The sequence below is a fragment of the Poromitra crassiceps genome (assembly GCF_964638095.1).
Source record: "Poromitra crassiceps genome assembly, chromosome: 20".
Taxonomy (NCBI): domain Eukaryota; kingdom Metazoa; phylum Chordata; class Actinopteri; order Beryciformes; family Melamphaidae; genus Poromitra; species Poromitra crassiceps.
This window is the reverse complement of record NC_139637.1, coordinates 21,718,247-21,729,512: the sequence shown is the minus strand read 5'-3', so window position 1 is coordinate 21,729,512 and position 11,266 is coordinate 21,718,247. Positions and strand designations below refer to the sequence as shown.

Here is an 11,266-nt window from a genome sequence, read left to right as displayed (position 1 = left end):
AACTCAACAGTGTGGGGTGCTAGAAAGGTGACCAACTGTAGCTGTAGGCAGTGTGCTGATCTGTTTGTCTTAAAGGGAAAATCACTATAATAACAGGCTATACAGTGACTTAGGTGTCTTTGTGCTACTCAATAGTGACTATAATAGGTTTTATAGCTAATGCTTTATAGTATGTTTAGCTCTTCTGCAATTTCACATACAGTAGGCTATATATTATTATATAGTAGGCTATTATAATTTGCTATGATATTTCCTTCTAAAGAGTGTGTGTGTGTGTGTGTGTGTGTGTGTGTGTGTGTGTGTGTGTGTGTGTGGGGGGGGGGGGGGGGGGGGGGGGGGTGACAATTGCAGATAAAATTTGCACCACCATTTAGTAAGAGAATGGTTTCAATTTAGCCACATCTTAATAGGCTCAGGCTGCGTGTGTGTATAAGTGGCTAATTAACATATCAAATTGGAAATGTAATTAACGCTTTGGGAATTTGACGTGTTTTAAAGTAAAGCGTTGCGCAATTGCCTTCTTTCCTGACTGAATTGAGATTTCCCCCATGGCACAAGTAACACAACACAACCCAACCTGCTGCTGCTGCTGCAAAGCCGAGTCATGTAGCTGTGAAAAGTGTGAGGTCCCCCTCCCCCCGCTCTGCTCCACATGGTGGTGGCGGCTGATGCATCAAGTCAGTGAACGCAACGCCATGGCTGCATTTGAGGAAGGTAGAAAAAGAACATCCAACGGTTTTAACGAGTTTTTGACATAATATAGGTGTATATAATCAGCACACGAACGTGTTCTGTGACTATAAGTAGACTATAAACTTTAGACGACAACAACAGACATGAGTATTCATTTACCCCCACTCCCAGCACAGCCGAATTGAACACAGCCAAGAAAGAAGCCATTAAGCAGCCACTGCATGGTGGGGGTAACTTTCACAAATAAAACAATTAACCCACAGAGCTCAATTATACGTGAGAAAAATAGTCACGGTTTGCATTCCCGGTTTTGGACCCCAACGTCAGGTAAAATAATTATTTTATTTTATTTGCATATTATACTATTTTTACACGTGTATTTGAAGGTATGTTGTTAAGTCATGTGCGCCGTGAACTAATCATTTTCTGTTATTGTGACCACGTGACTACCCTAGGGGTTTTTGGGGCTGTCGTCGGGAGCGCGCCCCCATCTTCCCCCGTGCTTGAGAGGATCTTTGAGAGACGGGAGCGCGCCTCAGAGTTCAACAGCTGCACAGTGTGAGGACTCACACAGAATACAACCGATATGATTCACTCTCAAACAATTGAATAGGTGAGCTGTCCGCCAACAAAGCGTTGCTAAAATGAAGACGCAACGTCTATGTGCATAGCGACATATTTACCTTTAGTCACTGGTTGTATTTTAAATCCGGAAATTCAGAGTTGGTAGGTATTGTTGGTGAGTTTCTACTAGTTTGCTGCTCGGAGTCGAGAGACAACAGAGAGAGAGAGAATGTGGTTTGCTGCTAACGATAATAATGGTCGCTAAAGTTGTTAGAATGCTGACCCTGCTTGTGGAGTTTTTACGCTACGTTACTCGTGACTTCTTATCTAACGGTTAAGATTTCAGGATGTTTAAATGCCATAACGTGCCGTGGTAGGGCTCGTTCATGTGAATACACCAAACTTGTTTGTCACGTTAGTTTAGGTGAGTATTAACCGTCGTTAACTTATTGCTCAGTTGGAGCCTTGCCAAATCAGAGTTGCTGTTAATAACGTAAACGTGGGGGAGTTTATCATCTTCGCTCGAAAAAAGTACGAGGTTGGTGCTGTTGCTGTATTATGCATAATAGAAATGTAATAGCCGTAACGTTACATGATTAAAATAAGACGGTTAACTTTGCTCAACCAGTTGTTACTGCTTAACATTTGACGAGTAACTTTAACGAGAGCTTGAACAACAAGTGGCTAGCTCAAACTTACACCATTTTCCACACAAACTAAGCGTGGGCTGGACATTCAATCAGAGGCGTTTATCGACACTTGCCTGTGCTCACCTGGTGTGCATTGTTTGGCACTATAATAGCTACTACCGTTAGATATAATGTTGGGGTACCACCAGCATATCAAAACAAATAGCTAGGTGTTGACAATAATACATATTATTGACTTGAATTTGGCTCATTCAGTTTGGAGAACCAAGCCTGATTGACAGCTTCTCCCTTTAATTACCTGCAAGGACTACACTACTTCAGCCCTCCCCCTTAGAGACTTCCAATCTGTGGCATTTTTTTTTACAGGATATGAAACTACATCATACCTTAGTGTAAACAGAACATAAGTTATGCTAATTTAGCTTGGTATGTGCTTTACAGTTGTCAAAGGCCTTGTCATGAGCCTTGAGCCTTTGAACTTGTTGGTCCAGTTACTCCACTCTTGAGCCAATCAAATTCAGTTGCTTTCCATTTCTCCAAATGTTGTATAGCTACTCTATATATAGGCTAAAGCAAACCATCATACATGCTCAAAAGATCTCTCACTCAGGCAAAGTAGTCCACATTTTTGGGATATCAAAACAATAATGTGCAGATGGAAAAGAGCACATAGGTTGGTTCATAGCAGCAGTCCAGTATGACAAAGGAAAAAATAAAAGTTTTGGTTTCTCTGTTGTCTGGTTTTGGAAGAGACTTGTTGGTGCAAAGACCCATCAAACTAACCTCATATGAACAGAATTCAAGTTAAACAGGGATGAGATCAGGAAAACAAAAAGTAGGAAAATGTAAATCTGCGTTAGAAATCAAAGGGTGTTTATGTCAACGACAAAAACTTTAAAATCACCTAAATGGTTAAATTACTACATGGGATTTGGAATTTGCACAACTGGAATAGATTTTGTGTATTTCCATTTGGACATCCACTCTTAATTTAACATCGTTTAGTCTCTTCCTCTAACACAAACAATTTACGGCGGTGTGAACTCTTGATAAGTTATGACCCCCACATATACAAATATTTGCAAGAATTGAGTTTGCCTGGCTGCAATTATGCTAATGTCTGTGTCTGACTGTTCATGAACTCGATAGAGGGGTGCACGCTAAATATGAAAATGACTAAAAGCAAGCTAAACGTTGCTTTATCTGCTTTATCAGTAGCCTGAGCGTAGAGGAAACGGGTTGTATGCTGTTAGACTGCTGAAAATACACGTTTCCTGTTTCAATATGAGGGAAAGCGTTTCCCTCTGTGTGTTCTAAAGTCTCTTGGTGCAAACAGATTGGATCTTAATATTAGATATTATTATAGAATATAGATTATAGATTATTATAGATATTATAGCTTTTGACAGTAAGCCTACCCAATCATATCTGACACTGAACAAGGCCTCAGACTTTTTCTCTCTCATTGTTTACAGACTCCCCAATACCCTCTTTGAGTTTGCCTAGAGAGCATCCGTGCTCCACCTTTCCGGAGGACAATGCCTACTCACTCATTGCTACCGTTTGTGGAGAGCCTGGATGGACTGGCTCAAGAAGACATTGTGAACGACAGCAGCGCGAGCATGCCGGGGCCCGGCTCGAGCACGACACCTCACGGCAGCAGCAGCAGCGCCTCCTCGGAAAAGGCCCTGTCGCAACAGCCCGGAGGAAGTGCGCCGCCGCCGCTGTCTTGCATGTTCTGCGACCAGACCTTTGCCCACCAGGGGGAGCTGGGCCCCCACGTGTTGACCCGACACCCCACCACTCTGTTTGAGCCGGCCGTGCTTCGCATCGAGGCCGAATTCCGTATCCCGGGCGAGAGGCCCCGGCCCAAACCGAGCAGCGGTAGCGGTAGCAGTCGTCTCCGGCTCGAAAAGGAGGAGGCGGCGCTCCGCTGCATCGTGTGTGGTCAGGTGTCGCAAGACGCCGGCGAGCTGGAGACCCACTTGAGGAAGCACAAGGACTACTTCACGTACTGCTGCAACGTGTGCGGACGGCGCTTCCGAGAGCCCTGGTTCCTCAAGAACCACATGAGGATGCACGGGAACAAGCCGGGAGCCAAGAGCAAGGCCCAACAGGACCTGGAGACGCCGGCGACGATCAACGGCGTCGTTCAAGACCACGCCGCAGAGCCGGTGGTCACGGCCTACAAGATGTGCATGGTTTGTGGGTTTCTATTCCCCGACCAAGAGAGTCTGGCAGAGCATAGTAAAGTGCACAACAGAGAGGCGGAGCCTGCAGAGCATAGTAAAGTGCACAACAGAGAGGCGGAGCCTGGCAAAGAGTCAGAAAAGGAGAACAACAACGACGACGGCGCTACCGACTCGCTTGCCAAACAGGAAACATTTTTACACAGTCTCAACCTTCGGCCTCGCTCTTCTGCACAAAGCGATCTTCGCCCCGAGAGAGCCTCCAAATGGATTCGCCAGCTCGACCCTTTCAACACATACCAGGCCTGGCAACTCGCCACAAAGGGCAAGGTAGCGGTCGGTCCGAACATCGCCAAAGACGTGGGCCAGGAAGCCAGCACGGACAACTCGGACTGCGGCTCGGACAAGGAGGAGCTGAGTCACATTTGGGCCGAGGGCCGTGGCGAAAAGAGAGGGGTCTTCGGGAGAGAGCTCAGGTCTCGGCAGCAGGCCGCGGCCGAGACCCCGTCGCCGGAGCCGGACCAGAGGAGGTCCCTGCTGCAGAGATATAAGAGCAAGGAGAGGCCCACCACCTGCGAGGACTGTGGGAGAACTTTCAGGACCTACCACCAGCTAGTCCTCCACTCCAGGGTGCACAAGAGACTGAGCCCCACTGCAGCCCTCGATGGAAAGATGCCGAGTGTAGTTTCACCGGACCATGCAGAGGAAGGCTCAGGTAAACATGGGGCAACAACCTTACTAATTATATATATATAAATATATATATATATATATATATATATATATATATATATATATATATATATATATATATATCACAATGTTGTTGTTATTAAAACAGACAGACATTGCAGACATTAAAATGTGAACTCCATGCAGTTTCTTAGTTAACAAGTGCACCCTCTGCTGTTCATTGTAGTCCCTGCCTCTTTTCTGTAATTGATTCCTCTGCATAAATGCTTTTATTTACTTTTATTTACTTACGTTATTTATTTGTTTTCCAAAGGTGAGGACGGTTTTGACCGATCCAAAGTCCGATCAAAAGCATGCAGTTACTGTGGCAAAACATTCCGGTCCAGCTATTACCTCAATGTTCATCTCAGGACTCACACAGGTATATGACACACACACATACTGGTGCTTGAATAATTAATCTATGAAAAGAGGACTGCGTACATTAACTGAAATTCTATTTGTATAGAGAGGCAAAGTGAAACGTCACTTCCTGCTTCAGCACTGTACCAGAGATTTTCATCCGCTATTTATTTTTCCATAGACATTTCGTAAAATGCTTAGCAGCCTGACGAAGACCGTGTCTCCTATTTGTTTGAAGTTGTACATTGTATTGTAAACCTGTGCAGGTGACCTGTGTACCAACACTTCTGCATTAAATTGTTCTCTAAAAAGAAACCAAGAAGCTCCTTTTTCCACTATTGATCACTATTTTGACTTTGAGCTTGCTTGCTTCCACTTTCTCTGTTCCTGTAAAATGCTTATAAAAAATAGTTTTACTTGGTCAAACCAAACGGTTCAGATATATTTAGAAACAGGAGAGATCGCATAACATTTCACTCAGACCAAAACGTATACAAATTTAAAGATTTAAAGGAAATATTTATTCTATGTAGTTTTTTTAAGTTTTGGTCTGAGTGAAATGTTCTATGGTCTCTCCCGATTCTAAATATAGCTGTACCGTTTGGTTTGACCAAGTAAAACTATTTTTATGAGCATTTTACGAAATGTCTATGGGAAAAGAAATGGCGGATGAAAATTTCTGGTACAGTCAGTGCTGAAGCAGGAAGTGACGTTCACTTTGCCTCTCTATAGGTCTATGGCTGTGACTTAGCGTCTTCAGATTTTAATACTTACATTATTTTGTTGCAGGTGAAAAACCATTTAAGTGTTTGTACTGTGCCTACGCTGCAGCCCAAAAGACCTCGCTGAAGTATCACCTGGAGCGACGCCACAAGGACAAGCCCTACATGGAGATCCTGGGCAGACCCCTGTCCTCTCCCACCGATAAAGAACTTGGAAATAACAACATTGACAAACCCGCCTCAAACCGATCCAAACTCTGGGTTCCTGGACTCAAGTCGTGTGCCAACGGAAACCCAGCGGACAGATTCGACGGCGTCGGCAGCGATCCGGGCAAACCGCTCGTCCAAACGAACGGCGAGCGTGAGAACATAACGGCTGAGCGCGCTCACTCCCCGAACGACGCTGTGCCCATAAAGTGGCCCGTACCCGTTAACCTGAAGGTGGAGCGGAAGGAGATCAAAGACGAGAGCTACGAGGCCCCGTTAAATCTGTCCTTAAAAGTGTCTCTCTCCGTCCCCGCCAGCTCACAGCCCACAAATGCAATAATGCCAATTGCCTGTTCGTCCTGTGCGTATCAAACCCTGTACCCCGAGGTTCTGACCATGCACAGAAAGCTCACTCATAAAGACAAGTCGGACGTCGTCGCCGCCGCGAGGAACGGCCTCCGAGGCGGCCTGAAACAGAAGCGTCACACCGGCTGCCCCCCCGCCCTCGACGGGAAGGACGTCGCCCCGCTCCCGATGATCGACCGGAGCCACCCTCGCCGAACCAAGTCTCCGCCCCCTCAGCCCGCCCACGCCCCGGAGAAGACGCCCGCCGCCGCGACGAGCCCGCCTCCCGCTCCTATCAAACGCTCGCCCATCCGCGTGCCCCGCCCCCTACACGAGGTCGCCCAGGAGAGCCAGCGGTGCGGTAGGCCGAACGGTGTCACTGTCGACTCGCACGCCGCTCAGGAGCCCCCTCGGTACACGGAGCTCAGGAAGAAACCCGGCACCAGCGGCAATTATGCAATGGACAGACTGGGCCCGCCGGACCGAATGGGGATCGGCGAGCGGAGTTACCCGGTGCGCTCCGGTGTCATCTGGCCCTCCGACGCCGCCCGGCTGTGCCTGTCCAGCCGCTTCGGAAGCCTCCCCCAGATGGACTTAGGAGAGCCGTCCAGCAAGAGAATCATGTACTCTCTACCTCCGGGCAGGGAGGCCGACGCCGGGGAGAAACCCGGCTTTAGAATCCCAGCGGTGGATGGAGCCACCAGGCTGCTTATCTCAGGAAGAACTGTGAAGACCACATCACACGGGTCATCTGCTCCCCCCGGTTCTGAAACCATGGCTCCCGCAAGTCACGCGATCGGAGGCGGCATGGACACCGACTGGAGCATGAGCCTTCTGCGCTCCTGCACACCCAGCGAGCTGGCGTCTCTCTACCACAGCACACCAGCAAACCACAGCCATGGAGGCCTGGCTAACCCAAGAGCAGGTATGTGTGCCTGGTGAGCGGTTTCATGGGAATGACTCTTAGCAGTACTACAGCTTTTAGGCCATGTTCACACTACAGGCAAATCCGATTTGCTGCTAAAGTCATTATCTTGATTGGTTTCCCAAATCTGATTTGGGTTCAAGTGTTCAAGTCGGATCTGTGTGTCCAGACACAAGGAGCCTATTATTATAAAAGTAGCTCCATTATGAACAAGGTTTGCTAGGTGCACAATGTTTCTGGCAGTGTTTGCATGTCTGCTCTCTGCTCTTCAAGTCCCCGCCCCCCCTGCAAAAGACACTCTCAAATCTGATTTGGGTGATCAGCGCCTCCACACTGAAGTCACATCAGTCGAAAGCAGATTGGAAACTACCTCCATATGTGGTTTGGGACAAGTGACACAAATCAGATTTGGAGCATCCAGACTCATAAAACCAATCTGGATAGAATCATGAATAGGTCATTAAAGTTCACAAATCGGATTTGGCCTCCTAGTGTGAACATGGCCTTAGTCAAGTATTATATACAAAGTATTTAAATCTTTGTATTCTGGCAGTTTGTAGATTTCACATCGATACTTGTCTGTTCTCAGGGAGCAGATCCACCTTCTACCCACACTTCCACACACTGCCCAACCTGCAGATGAGAGAGCACCCCGGCCTGTTCCCTCATCAGCGCTACGGAGCCACGGACAAAAGCACCTAAAATGACCCCAAGGTAACAGGCCAATCAAATTTCTCAAATTAATTTAGGCTTTATTGGTTTCATAACCCTAAGCAGAATGTCTCATCTGTCATGTTTGCTATACGTGATTTTACTTCAGTCATATTGGAAAGTACCTGAGAAAATATTTTTCTTCCCCTCTAGATTTCAACTGAGCTGCTACTTTTTTTTGAGGAGAACTGAACTGGAGGATTTGTTTAATATATGGATCAAGTGAGAGACGATTTGTGCACAAAAAAAGAGAGAGCTTCTAGGCTCCCTTAATTTCTTTCTTTATTATTATTTTTTCTTTCCGCCCGTGCAGAAGAAAATGTGGTGCAAAGACATTTCAGAACTCATGCCTTCTTCAGTGTTCAGCATTTTTTTTTTGTATTTGAGAAAATCATCTCTCTTTGAAAATTATTCGACTAGGGTGCGCCAGGATTTTTTTATTTTTTATTTTCACTCAGAACTGTTCCTTAATCCATCGTTGACACTGTGATTCAGCCCATGTGTATGTGACATAACGGTGACGTTTGTATGTGGGATAACATTCAAAATATCATATTGATAAGTTTACAGTCGATATAAAATGTGTACCGTAGTAATAAGTAAAACCTTCAAAAATTTATTTGTGAAAATATGCCGTCCTGTCTAGTTCTTGTCATGCAGGCAGTCATTAAGCACTATTCTATTGTTCTTTTTCCAAAGCACTGAAGGGTGTTTTTTTCCCCCATCAAATAACTTGATGTCTTAAGCCCAGTGGTTTACAAAGAGGCCACAGTAACGAGCTCTACTGTTGTGTGTTAACGAGGTCTAACGAGGCCACAGGTAACGAGCTCTACTGTGTGTGTGTTAATGGGGTCTAACAGCAACGAGCTCTACTGTGTGTGTTAACGGGGTCTAACAGTAACGAGCGCTACTGTGTGTGTTAACGAGGTCTAACGAGGCCACAGGTAACGAGCTCTACTGTGTGTGTTAACGGGGTCTAACAGTAACAAGCTCTACTGTGTGTGTGTTAACGGGGTCTAACAGTAACGAGCTCTACTGTGTGTGTGTGTGTGTTAACGGGGTCTAACGAGGCCGCAGGTAACCAGCTCTACTGTGTGTGTTAACAGGGTCTACCTCAATTTCTTAACTCGACACTGTTGTTTTTTTGTAACACTGCTGTTGCCATCATGTCAGCTGAGCCCGTGCAGCCACCGTAGCTGCACATCAACCAGGTGCGTTTTGAGTTTGACTAGTTTCACTTGATGGACGTGCGTGCGTCTTTCTGGAGGATCAAGGTTTATATTCGAGCGCCTCGTACTCGGCGATGCTGACCAACTACTGTTCAGGTCGTGTTGATCAGGCACATGATTAAAAGGTAACGCACAATTTGGGTTGAGAATTTCTTTGAGATGCTTGATGTTTACCAGCCCCGATATATACTGTATATTAAAAAAACGGTGATTTGTGGTTTTCGTTTTGTTTTGAAAATAGCTGATGGTTGTCATCTGCTTTATTGGTGCCTCAAATCCAGTCTGCTGTAAAAACATGTACCAAATCAAACGGGGTTTCTACTTGTGTGTTAAGTGCCGTCATGCTGTGTTTTTTTGGGACTTTACATTTAGACAGACTTTGCTTATAATTTATTATGCAGAATCTTGATAATGTTACTCAGTCATTAGTTTCAAGTTATTGCAGAAAGTCCTGACTGGCCATGATCAAGTGACCTTTTTTCTTTTTGCGTTAAGTTATTTGTTTTGTGGTTTTGACTTTCACATACATGTGTACTTGTGTAAACCTGAAAATATTGTTTGAGATTTGTACGACATATTACGGTAATAAAGTGAAAGTCAATGATCTTTGTGGCGTGGTCTCATACATCATTGACCTGGCACCTGACAGGAGGCGGTACACAAACCGGTTTCAAAAATCCAGGGCCCAGTTGCACAAAGCACCTTAGGTTAAGATTTCCCTTAGTCAGCGTTAAGGTGTCCATGAAATAGAATCGGCTGCACAAAACACCCTTAAATCTTGTGCTTATGATTTCCTTAAAATGTTTAACCTGATGGAGAAGATTTAAGGGTGTTTTGTGCAGCCGATTCTGTTTTATGGACACCTTAACTCTGACTCTAAGGGAAATCTTAACCTAAGGTGCTTTGTGCAATTGGCCCCAGGGCCTTGGAGGCATTATTCATTCTTATTGAATTCGGGAACAGGTCACACATACCTTTGAACATACCTGACATTTTTTCTGCACCCCACCAACATTACTAAGTGATTATTTGAATGCATTTTATCTTCCCTTTAACATATTTAACACGCTTTTCAAGCTCTTACTATTAGTAATGCATGGTACTATTAAAATATGTGAATAGCTTGTCAAAGTAATGCAACTCAGTATCTTAAAAATTCTGAACAACAAACAACTTGCATGTTTTATAACAAAAAATGTGGGGGGGGAGCATTTCAGCAAGATAAATACCAGATTAATGCGTTTAAACCATAAACAAAATATGCAATACATCTTTTGTAGCCTACATCAAAAAATAAAATGTTTTGACTTAAGAGTGTATGGGAATACTGCTGACTGTGAAGAATATTGCAGTATTCCTTTCCTCACCAACAACAGCCCCCACCGACCACTAGAGGGCAGTACATGCAAAGTCTAGATTCCAGCTTTCTCAGCAGAACTGGTTTGTGTCAAAGCCTTGCTGCATGTTCAATGTAAACAGCAGGTCAGGTTTATGTGGTATAGAGATAGTTACGGTGGAGTTGTGTTTGGCCCAGGTGAAGACCTTGTTTGATATGACAGAACCAAAGTGCAACATAGAAGTGATGAGTAGACTTGGGCTAAACTATATCCACACATTTCTCACCATCTTATAAAGTAGTACATCACCATAAATAATCAATAAATAAAAGTTCAATTTCTTTCCCCACATCTAAAAGGAGGGCACTGCCAAAACATATCAGGACTGTTCATTCTGTTGAACAATAAACTACAAGGGACAACCTCCACCCCACTGAACACTTAAACTTACCCCCCCCCCCCCCCCCCCCCCTCCTCACCCCACATCCTCTCTTTTTGAGTATACCACATCTGTTTGCTGTCTATTCCCCTGGGCCAGCACTGTGTAATCTATTGCATTAGCTCACATTAGCGCATAGCGCCCGTGGGCCTTGGTAATC

General features: G+C 45.2%; 1 protein-coding gene across 1 annotated transcript; it reads left to right on the top strand.

The window, feature by feature from the left end:
* The first annotated feature begins 1,243 nt into the window (after positions 1-1,243).
* znf217 (zinc finger protein 217) lies at positions 1,244-9,888 on the top strand. Its single transcript, XM_083656401.1, has 6 exons — positions 1,244-1,306; positions 3,383-4,811; positions 5,103-5,210; positions 5,981-7,390; positions 7,980-8,104; positions 8,255-9,888. The coding sequence occupies exons 2-5, from the start codon at positions 3,446-3,448 to the stop codon at positions 8,090-8,092; spliced, it is 2,997 nt and encodes a 998-aa protein (XP_083512527.1). The 5' UTR covers positions 1,244-1,306; positions 3,383-3,445; the 3' UTR covers positions 8,093-8,104; positions 8,255-9,888.
* Positions 9,889-11,266: the final 1,378 nt, after the last annotated feature.